This window comes from Clarias gariepinus, chromosome 23, assembly GCF_024256425.1.
Source record: "Clarias gariepinus isolate MV-2021 ecotype Netherlands chromosome 23, CGAR_prim_01v2, whole genome shotgun sequence".
Lineage (NCBI taxonomy): Eukaryota > Metazoa > Chordata > Actinopteri > Siluriformes > Clariidae > Clarias > Clarias gariepinus.
Window position 1 is genome coordinate 17,052,718 of NC_071122.1, and position 12,040 is coordinate 17,064,757.

The 12,040-nt window shown below is 39.0% G+C and overlaps 1 protein-coding gene across 1 annotated transcript in view; it reads left to right on the forward strand.

Annotated features, from left to right (window-relative positions):
• atp2b4 (ATPase plasma membrane Ca2+ transporting 4) overlaps positions 1–7,782 on the forward strand; it is a 111,922-nt gene extending 104,140 nt beyond the window's left edge. Inside the window, exon 21 of the mRNA XM_053483533.1 lies at positions 6,761–7,782. Within this exon, the coding sequence (XP_053339508.1) occupies positions 6,761–7,027 (267 nt within the window). The 3' untranslated portion in view covers positions 7,028–7,782. The remainder of the gene's footprint in view (positions 1–6,760) is intronic.
• Positions 7,783–12,040: the final 4,258 nt, after the last annotated feature.

A 12,040-nucleotide genomic window follows, 5' to 3' on the forward strand; every position in this document is an offset into this window, starting at 1 on the left:
GTTTTAAAATAACCAAAAAAAACAAAAAACTTTCTCCTACAAAAAAGATAAAAGTTTTATGCACTTAAAATACCTCTCTTTTCCATCCCTGCTCTTCCTCAGCTGCCTCAAACCTAATTGTTACAGGGTTTCATTTTTCTGTTTTTCAATAACATACTGTATGTCTGCTATAACCACTGATTGCTCTGTACATCTTGGTGTCTTCCTCTCTCTCTCTTTTTTCCTTCTCCCCTCTTTCTTCATCCGGGCCTTTCCCTCTCCTTTGCAGATGGACGTGGTTTATACATTCCAGACAAGCCAAACGGCGGTGCCCGGTGCGCTGCGGCGCCAGCCTTCGGTGGTCAGCCAGCACAACGACGCAAAAACAGTTTCTAGCCCCACGCATGTAGGGCTTTCCCCTTCCACTGCCACGGCGCTGCCTGTCCCTTCTTCCTCCTCTACTGCAGGCAGTGAGTGGCTCCTAACGCACAAGCCAAACTGCTTCTGCATGAACAACCAAAGCATTTATAACCACCTTCTTTCTCACCTCTCCACCTTTGCAACACTTAACATCTCAGATCACCAAATGCTCTTTTTCTCTCTCTCTCTCTCTCTCTCTCCCTCCCTCATTTATAACGAAGGCTTAACTGTGGAATTTGGCTCTGTCCATAGATTCTGCACTCATGTTTGGGTGGAGGGATTTTGTCGAATTCCTTTCCCATTCCTCAGTTCCGTGCCTGGGTGGAACACATTTATTTTTATTTCATTTTTTTTTTTTTGGGCAAAAAAGTACATTTTAGCCATTCTTGTTCCTTATTAACACAGTGTCGAAAGTCTATTTCGGAGGTTTATTTTAAAGAGGCTCTGTAAAACACGTTTGCAGTAAATACAGTGTCTTAGATAGTATAAATTTGCTTTGACTGCATGGTTTAGCCTTTTGGTTCCACCTCGTTATTTAGCATCAAGTCTCTTGATATTCTTAAGCGGCCGAGGTAAACAGATGGAGAAATGTGCTTAGTTTTTTTCCTGAACTCTTACATTGGGGCAGAATGTCAAAGCAGTGACGGACTAAAAATGGCGTAGCTTGTGTCTTTATATTAAGAGCAACATAGGGAGTATTTATTAGTTAAATAATTGAATAAAACAAAAGCGGTTGCCCTCCTACATAGGGGAAAAAAACTTATGATTATATACAGTAGGCAATTTTTTTTCTTAAAATGAGGTAAAATATTTGCTTGAAATTTATAAACCATGTCTAAATATAGGATTAATCATCTAATAATTAGGTTCATTATAGACGTATAGCTTGAAAATCATCAACATTTTTTGATAGACTTGATTGTAATCTAAATATTTTTCATTGGTAAGTTCAGTAAGTTGTCACATTTTAAAAGGGGCGAAGCTGACAAACATTAAAATGTGACACTGATCCTACAGTCTTTTTTTCCCCCAAAAAAAATCCAACTCTTATCTGCATTTTTCTTACAAATAATGTGCTGTTGCAGAGAATTACATTTAGTATCTTTGCTCCTGTGATTAAGACAGATTTGAGAGCCTTAAAAATGAACTCAGTTCGGTGTAGTGCATGTGTCGTGAAATTTTGAAAGCTTTTTAATCTTAACCTGAATTTATGAGACTAGAAATGTATTTTATTGTAAAATATGTACAGCGTCTACTTACTTCTCCTTTATTCCATCAACCATGGCATTTGGCCCTCTGGTTATACCAGTGCACAGTGTTTGACAGGAATATGAATGGCTGCGCCACTGTTTGCATGTGTTATGCCTTGTGAGCAGAAATGGATGGAGCAGATGAATAAGCGCCTGCTTCAATACCGGCTCAGAATGCTGTTAACGCCGATCACTGCCGATCTGCTCTTCTCTTCTTTTCTTCTTATTTTTTTGATGATGAAAGTTAGGAGCAGATTAGGCTTATTCCCTAAGGGGATCAGAGTTATTCTAAGCGTTATCTAATTAAGGGGTCTCACACAGGTTAATAGCTAAGCATTCAGTGCATTTTAAAAATAGAATAATAAAAATAATAATAATAATGAGTATGCAGTATGTGCATGAAGATCTAAATTTGTGCATGTGTATCTGTATGTACATGCATGCGTGTTTTTTTTTTTTTTTTTAGTTTTTTTTTCCTCATGTTAAAGCATAACATTTACAACTTTTACAAATTATTTACTCTAAGGAAGTGTGTCTTTTCACAGCTAGTATTGTGGTCTTCTGTCTTGGGTTTTGGTCTTTTATTCTTTGTAGTAGGCTTAACCACCAGCAAAAAGTTTAGAAAAAATGAGTCCACCCCCATGTCTCTATGACAATTGGTTCGACAGTTAGATTTAGTTTCAAAGTTCCTATGGAATGTACCATAGAAGAGAATGCAACTGTGAGCGCTTCCTGTTACGGTGGGGCGTACCTTCACCATATTATGTTAATAGGGCAAATTTGGGCACCTCTTGTGCCCCAAATGTAGCCTACAACTAATACCCTCTTGCAGGGTGTATTCTGACACAGCTTGAAAGCCTCTTTATATGTAGTAAATTTTATTATTGCTCTGCACCAGAATTCATCAAATTTGGTCTCAATGTTAAATCTGTAGGATTCTTTTGGGGGCAATTTACCCCCCCCCCCCACCCCTTAGAAGATTCATAGGGTCTATGACAAATGGTACAGGACAAGTTACGCACCAAAATTTGTAAAAAAAAAAAAATTTATTAGCCTGCAAGATAAAACAAGTGAGGCTTTGTCTCACAAGCACCACTAATAATAATAATAATAATAATAATAATAATAAGGGTTCTTAAGGACACCACAGGTTTTTACACCTTAATGCTGTAACCGTTATGAGACCTGTCTTTATTCAGACATTTCACTATAGATTATGATGTCTGAGCAAGTGAAAATATTTTGAATAAAGTCAAATTCATGTAGTGTCAAGTAACCTATACAATTTCATCACCAAAATATAATCAAAAGCTGAATATAGTGCTGTTCTTTACTTTAATTGTTTGTTTTAAAAAATATATTAATCTGTGTAATATGTCAGAGCATCTAAAAGTAGTAGTGTCTTTGGTTTAATGGTTAGCACTTAGGCTTCACACATCCAGGGTTGTGGGTTTAAATCTCGCCTCCACTCTGTGGGTGTATGTGGAGGTCGTATGCTTGGTGGGTTTCCTCAGGGTACTCCCGTTTCCTCTTACAGTACAAAGAAATGCACTGTAGGCTGGTCTGGTTATTTTATAAAATGCCGGCAGTGTGTGACTGTGTGTGAGCGCGTTAGTGCTCTGCGATGGGATGTGCCCCACCTTGTGCCTGGAGTTCTATGGGATAGTCTCCTGGCCACCCGCAACCCGATAAAGGATAAGTGGCATACACAGTGAATGGGTTATGGATATTGATACATAAATGACAAGACATGTATCCGTGTTGTGGTCTCGTTATGTCATCAGTTGCTTTTTATTTTTGTGTTAGGATAAAAACAGAAGTGAATAGACAGTGTTTTTCTATTCCATACTTGGCTGGTAGAGGGCGCAATCAGCTTTTTGTCCAATAAGTCTATAATTAAAGAATATCTTGAAACTAGTATTAAAAATGGTTTTGAGAAATATTATTTGCACTTTTACTTTGCTGTATATATGGTTGTTTTTTGTCTATATATATATAAATATCAAGAAAAAGAAAAAAAGGAATAAAGTGCAAGTACTCAACAGTCATACACCATTGTATGATGCAAGTCGTATCGTTTTCACATCCAGCTAATGTAACAAAACAATTTGCATTAGTTAGTAAGGATAGGAATCAGTAGAGGGCTTCTGATGTGATATCCCATTACCCATGTGCCAACTCAAATTGTATTGCGATTTGGTATCACAAATTTATTGATATTCAGATTTTATATATTTATATGCGTATAGATTCTTTTACAATTCTAAACATTCTAAACCAACCATACAGAATGATGTGCAGGCTTATATAAATTAAAATTGTCCTCTAAAAATCTTTTGATGCTGGAGTCATTGTGGCCGATACATGATCTTTCCTCACCTCTATAAGCTTTTTCTTTTTTTTTTTTCTTCTTTTTTTAAATTAGGAGGTTACCTGGCAACCAGAAACATGGCACTGGGCACCATGTTGGTGCCTTTATTAACTCTGTGGTCTAGTTAATGAATTTATCATTTATCTCAAACCCCCCCCTCCCCCCCTCCACACACAGACACACACACACACACACACACACACAATGTGTCTGGTCAGAATCCTCCCGCCCAAAAAAAAAGGAAGAGGAAGTGATAAAAGCCTGCTGGAATGCGGTGTTATCGGCCCATGACCTTGAGCCGGCCTGAGAGAACAAGGTGTCTCCAAGGTGACGGGTCGCCACGTCCTGCGGCTCCCGTTCAGTGTCTGCCCAGCAACAGAGCCGAGCGCGAGAGATGAAAATGTGCAGATGCTCACACTTATAGCTTTCTCTCTCTCTCTCTCTCTCTCTCTCTCTCTCTCATATCTCACTTTCTCACCAGTGATGAGAGACTGCAAAGACTCTTCATCTCTCTCTCACATACCCCCCTTCCATTCCTTCTCACACACCCTCCCTTCTGTCTTTCTCTCGCCCCCTCTCACACTTTACACCCCACCCCTTCTTTCTATCCGTCTTCTAGGTTTTTTTTTTCCAGCCCCACCTTCGCCCCCTCTCTCCAGATCTCTGACACGACACACTCCGCTCATCCCTCCCACTCTGTATTGCAGGAGGACACGCGAGTCATGACTCCTCTACTCGCTTTATCTCGGTTACCTAGGCGGAAACCTTTCCGCGGCATCCCTTGCTGAAAGCTGAAAAATGTCAGCTTGTATTTGTGGTATGCGTTTATCAAAGCAGTCTTCTCCCCCTTCTGCCGAGAGATGATATATAAGTGACAGTTCTTCTCCGAGGAAACAATATATAGAAGCGTGACTCCGGTTCTGGGGAGTTAAATGATTGATGTTTGCCTATTTTTGAGAGTCTTTTTGTCTTGTATGTTTCTCCTTTATGTCTTCCTGAGCATCCTTTATGTCTTCCTTGGCTCATTTCCTGTGGGGTTAAACTTTATGGAGTGCTATAAACCAGAACGGCTGCCATATGTGTCAGGGCAGAGGGTTTGACCGTATGACGAAATGTGATTTCAGTAACGATCGTAATGCAGCAGGTGGTCAATATTTACGCTGTCTCAATTTCTTCCAGGGTTTAAGAAAGAGCAGCATAGGAAAACACACCTACGGCTTCAGGAAGATGCAAAGGCACAGCGTAGGCAAGCACTGCATTAAGGATGTGATGGAGACAGTGCGCACGCAGGTGGACAGGTTTAAGCTCAGACTTGAACACCAATACCAAGATCAGTCCTAACTAAACTCGAAAAAGGACATTTCTTTCCTACTAGATCAAAGAACAAGCACAGGCAAAGTAAAAGGCTGCTGATCGGTGATAAACAGTGAAAGGTGCGAGAGCTCTCGACGTGTGTACGAATATAACCGCGGGGTGTAAATTCGGAAACGGCTTTCTGCCACTCAAAGAAGGACGCATTGAAGCTTGTCTTTCTTTTACCCCGGTCGCTCATTTCCACACTCCAGCAAGCACCTGACAAAAATGAATGTGTGTGTGTGTGCACGAGAGAGAGAGAGAGAGTGTAAGTGAGTATGTTCTCACCCTGACATATGGTGGTTTCATGCTTGTGTGTCTGCCAGTATTGCAGCAAAGAGACTTCCAGATCTTAAGCCTGATATAAGACCATCACCCACATGCTTTATTCACAACTTCACAAGCAAAGAATGTTCCTTTGACCTGGGGTGTCTTTAATTCTGTAGCAATACAAATCATACTCAAGACATTTTTTTTGCCATTATTTTTAGAAAGATGATTTGTACCAGATTTTTTTTTTTAAAGGGAAATCATTATACAAAGATCGACCCCCTTGAGTACATACCATGTGCATAAGCCAAAGATATGTCCCATGTGTGGGGTTTTTTGCATTGGACATATTGTTAATATGAAATGCTTAATTTGCACAATCCAGCCATTGTCGGATGCACTCGCACAACATCTCCAGATGCAGCATCATATCAGGTAACCAGCAGTGCAAATTTTGCATAGAACCAAATAAATACAGAAATACTGTAGCGGCATACTGTAAATGTAAAGATCCTTTTAAACTGCTAAGAAGTGTGCTGTTCTTCCACTGATCCACTGAGAACCTCTTTGTCCTGCAGAAGTGTTTCTGGGAAATTCATCCCAGACTGCACAGTGAGTGTGTATCACTCTACCTCTTTTTCTCTTCCTTCTTTTAAAGAAGAAAAAAAAGTCTCCATCTTTTCCATTTCTCTCCTTAACACATCTTGTGTAAAAAAAAAAAAATAAATAACGAGAAGATGTTTGTTCAGTACAGTAGCGTGCACGTGATTGGGTGCTGCCTGTTTGTGTAGCATGTCTAGTGTTTGTGGTATTTTTAGTGCTTGTGGTGTGTTTGATGTCGTGACGTGCTTGTTGTTCCATATTTAATTGGGAAGGGGTGTTTTTTTTTGTGTTTGATGCTTTTGCTATGCTATATTTATATTTGGTATCATTTTATAATAATAAAAAAAAAAGCTTTATCTTTTGAGATGTCGTCAATGTTTGTGTTCTTATCAGTGATTTAATGCACTATGCATCCAGCATGGAGACATGCACGCAGATCACCCTAGTGTAATCTCTCTAATCCTTATTTTTTTTTCCTCTCTCTCTCTCTGCATCTGTTTCTCCACAACCCCAGATTAAGGTGGTGAACGCTTTCCGCAGCTCACTGTACACGGGCCTCGAGTCCAACAGCTCCATCCACAACTTCATGGTCCACCCTGAGTTCATGCCACGGGTCGAGGAGGAAGAGCGCGTACCCACGATAGAGGAGAGCAACGCCGAGATCGAGCCGCTGCCTTCCTCCTCCTCCATGTCCTCCTCCTCCGCCTCCCCCAGGAAAAGCGGAGGCGGAGGCGGAGAACAGCCGAACAGCTCCGTCCACGACCGCGAGTCCTCCATCTGACCATCTTTTCCTCCCCGCATCAATCCCGATCCTGTTCTCCTGCAAGCTCCTCCTTTCTGAAAAAATAAATAAATAAATAAAACACCTCACCCTTCATACAGCATCCCCCCATGGAGACATTTTTTTTTCTCCTCGACCGGCAGCGCGCCGCCGGCGCTCCGACAGCACGCACAGCGCGGTCTAACTCAACTCAACCCACACCAGGGCAGATCGGAGGCTGCAGCCTGTCCCTCACTGACATTGTATCCTTGTTTCTCTTTTTCCATGTTGTCTGATTTGTGTATTGTTTTTTAGGACACAGTTTTTCAACAGCTTTTATCCTTTCAGATTTACAACTTGAAATGTGCTTTAATGTTTGTACATGATTTTATCCGTCTTTTTTTTTTTTTTTTTTTTTTTTCATTTTATGTTGGTTAGAAACACAAGTGGAGAAGGTAGTCCATAGTTTGAAACATTGTCTTTTTGTTTTTTTTCCCACAACTGCTGTCTACCAGTGTCTTATAGTCTACAAACACACACTACTTTTTTTTTCTTTCTTTTTTTTTTTCTTTCTTTTTCTCCAAATACATTAACTTTTGGTTTAAGGTCATCCTTGGTCGTCTTGTTTATTTGATCATGTTTTGGGTTCTGTACGCACAGACCTAAGGCTGCTATGCTGAAAGTAGAGTGAAAGAAAGTGTGTATGTGATTTCACCACGATGGGGATGAGTGGGCCATGCAACTCATCATCTCGATTTCAGCCAGCCAAAAAAAAGAAAAAAAGAAATAACAACAAACAACAACCACCCCTAATTGTAATCCCTGTCTAGCAGAATCACTCGAGGTAGAGGACGTCACCATGAAACCTTTTTCACTTTGTGTTTAACACGACTCATGATTGTGTGGTGTGTGCACGGGTTTCTGCAGTCAGTGCCAATTTTCAGCTTAGATTCAGGTCTTCTTTTTCGCCATTCCATGTTAGACTCTACCCAATATCGTGCTGATCAGTTGCAGAAGAAGACATCAGGAGGCTCTGAGCAGTTCCAACGCTCCTCCTCCTCCTCCAAAGGAAAGCATAAAAGGCTGACGTGTTTTCTGCAACCTGAAGCCTGTGTTAGCCCTGTGAACGGCCTGTTAGCTGAGCAGAAAATCCTGACAGCTTTCAGCCACGTCCTTCTAATTCCCAAATCGTAGTACTGCCATATTTCTAATCCTGACTTCATACCGAGCTAGGTTAGGCAGGATCCTCAATATCCTTTTTCTACTTGCTAAGAGCCATATTTTATAGGTTGTTCTTTTATAAGCCCATTTTTGCTTTCCTTCTTCGCTTTTAAAATTCAGTCACTGCCTAAAAGAAAGAAGACGGACCACTTTAATATTTCATGAACAAACGCTACAGTTCCGACGAAGCCGCGCTTCCCCCTACTGGCAATTTTATTTACATTGTTTCGCTTATTTCCCAAAGTGACGTATTACTCCGGCGAATCGTGTAAATTTCATATAAACGTTGATGTTTTGTTTTGTTTTTTACAACTGTTCTGTATTTTTATATTAAGTACTTTTTAATATTTTGGAAATCTATAAATTAAAGGTGTATAGGCTCGGAGCATTCGCAGATTTAGTAAAGACGTAGGGCAGTAAAGAGTACATTGTTTCGCAGATACACTTATGCCACGTTTAATGGGAAAAGTTTTGGCCAAGGAGAGAACGAGAGCGTGATGTGTGTTTACTTTCAATCCGGCGAGAATCCTAAAACTCTCAGCTCGGCTTAAAACCGCCTTTGAATGTTGTAGGTGCATTGGGAAAACGAAAGCCTGTGGTTTGTCCAACATACCGGCTACTGTAAATGTTACACGGACACTTGCATTGACGTTACTAGTTGTAAAAGGAATGTTTTGTTAATTAAATAATTGCCTTTGTTACAATGCATATTTCCATCATGTGCAGTCACACTGTTTTGTTCTTTGCCATGATATTACAGGATAACGTACAGTTGTGCTCAAAAGTTTGCATTGATATATATATATATATATATATATATATATATATATATATATATATATAGATAAGGCAAAAAAAAAACATAACATTCATCAAACAAAATATGACTGAGAAAATAAGGTAATAATCCCTGTTCAAAAGTTTGCATACCTTAGGTTTTACGATCGTGTATTGCTCCGTTTTAGCATTAATGATTACATGCAGTCTTTTGTAATAATTGTGCATAAGGTCCTTAATTCTCTCAGGTGGTAGAGCTGCCTATTCTTCTTGGCAAAATGCATTCAGTTCCTGTTAATGTTTTGTTTGTCTATCATGAACTGCACGTTTGAAATCTCCCCAAAGTGGCACAATGATATTCAGGTCAGGTGAGACTGATGCCACTCCAGAACCTTCACCTTTCTCTGGGGATGGTGTACTTTTCACCATAGGGGCCTTGTTGACTCCTCTCCAAACATAAAGTTCAGTTTCGTTCTCATCACTCCAAATGAATCTGCTCCAGAAGCTGTGAGGCTTGTCTAGTGCAGTAAAGGCTTTCTTTTAAACATCACTTTTCCAGTGCAACCCGTCTTTCTCTTGAAGTTGTTGGGGGGTTTAGTTTTTACGTCTCTAACAATATTTCTTCTAATAAGAAAAAAAAATAAAAACTTCTAGCAGTAGTGATTTCTTGGGCTACCTGACCACCCACCTCCTATTAATGCATTATTAATAAGACTATTACTGCACAGACACTAATTACAATTACAATGAGTCAAAGGTGTGGGTGTGTGGGTCAACATTCAAGGGTATGTAAACTGTTGATCAGGGTTGTTTTTGGTTATCATTAGGTTTTAAAAAGGAGTCAAACAACTATGTGATAATTAATTGATAATTAATGACTGACTGATCTTTTTTTTTTTTTTTGCATTATCAGTTATATTTTCCAAATAAATGGCAGCGTGTAACACTTTCTTTCAGGGTATGCAAACTTTTAAGCACAACTTAAACGTATATGTTTTTTTTTGTTTGTTTTTTTTAAACTTGGGCTGTTCTATTTCATGGTTTGTTTGACAGTAAACTCATGTCTTTGCCCAAATATAATTTGTCTTAAGGACATAATTGTTTTGGGTTTTGTTTCAAGCTTTTTTCAATCTGCTCAATTCATGATCATCTAGTGCACCATGTACTGCGTTCAGTGTAGTGTTAAAAATTAATGCTTATTCCTGCCATCAAAGCTTTAAGAAAGTTCTGCCAAAGTGTTGTTTTGTACAATCATTATCTAGGGTTATTCAAGCCCCTACATAAATGTGTGTTACGTTGTTAAGACGACACTACTTTGTTCCCTCGGTCCATCTGTTCAGAGTCCTAAAGATGTCCTAAAGAAATATTTGTGAAGCTGACTTCGTCCCTTTTTATCCATCTCATGACATCATCTTATCCCCGGACATTTTGCTGTACACTGGTGACGATCATCAGCACATTCAGTTCCGACATTAAACCGATTTGGCTCTGCAGGACGGTTTGGTATCGTACACGTTTGTCATTTTGCTGAAGTGCAGTAACAAAAGAAAAAAAAACAAAAAGGAGAAAAAATAGGTGGCATGCAGTAACTTATTCAACTGCGTATATAGTCTACTGAGATTCTTTGACAGCTCTTGTTTTTTGAGGTTTGGGGTTTAGAAGTGATGCACCGCAAGCTGTAAATAAAAGATTGCATTTTTAACCTGAAGTTAGTCACAACCACAACCGCCTATTTTCCATACCTTAGGCAAGCGAGATCCTACATTAGAGTGCATACAAAAGTGTATTCGATTGTGAAGAGGTTTAAAAAAAAAAATGGAAAAAAGGAAGCAAATTTCTTTCATTCTTTATGAATATGATAATAAGCACTGGTGTTATTTTTGTATAAACCTAATATCATCTATGTGGCATGCATGACTTATAAACAAATTGGTGGTTCAAAGCAATATGTACAACCTGGTGTGAGTGGTATTTCTAGTGTCCTGTGTTGCTTAAAAGAAATCTCTTAACTGTTGAATATATGTGTTCAGTGTTTGCATGATTAAGAATTTGAATGAGACATCCCGGGTAAAAAAACAAAAAACAAAACCTGTACTCGTTCTCCCAATGAATGCCGCACGTGGCGCGCACACACACACTTGCACACTTCACGTAAATTAACAGAGCAGAAGAAACACACACTGACATGATGCTGTCGTAAGAAAAATGGGCACTGGTTACTCTATTAGATGATACGATATGTTTATATATATTTATATGGAACCATGTCCACTCATCCATCATGCCCTTATCTCCAGGCATGGATTGCACTTTATTACTTGTAAGATGGAAAGAATGGGCTGCTGAATAAACCTAATATTCTGCAATCACTAGTAATATGAGCTGAAGGGATGGACTTTTTTAGTCCAATCTTTGTTGGGTCATTTCCATTACCGTCATGCAGTTGGTCGTACATTTTGTCCAGCTTTGGCTTCGTCACCTACTTGTAAAAGAAGCAGCTTTTTTTCCACCTTGTTAGACATCGAATTTTAAATTTTAATTATTTATGTATATTTTTAAGTGGTAGTCTTTGTGCAAGGCTGTTTGAGTCTTTTAGCTAATAAAAGTGGGGGCTTTAAATAATGAACCTGAAGGTAAGCATCGATCATTTTCATCACTCCATCAGCTGCTCAAATGAGCGCTTTCATTTCATCGGTTTGCAAAACGAAAGCAGTAGTTTTCATTAATGTGTTTCTCTGTAAATCCAGTGGATGATTCTATAAACATGAAAAAGCAAAAATGATTGGATGCTGTTTTTAGTGACCGGCAATTACTGTGATTGGCTGTGGTCACTTACAAATGTCACATTCACAGTTCCGTCTTTCTTAATTTCATTTTTTAAGCTTTTATTATTATTATTATTATTAGAACCAAATTCTAGCATAGCCATATTTTAAGCACTACCTATGAGTAACTTTTATATTTTGTGTAAATGGCAAATATTTCCATCTGAAAATTCAACTACAAGTCAAAAAAATGGCTAAAAAGTATGAAATG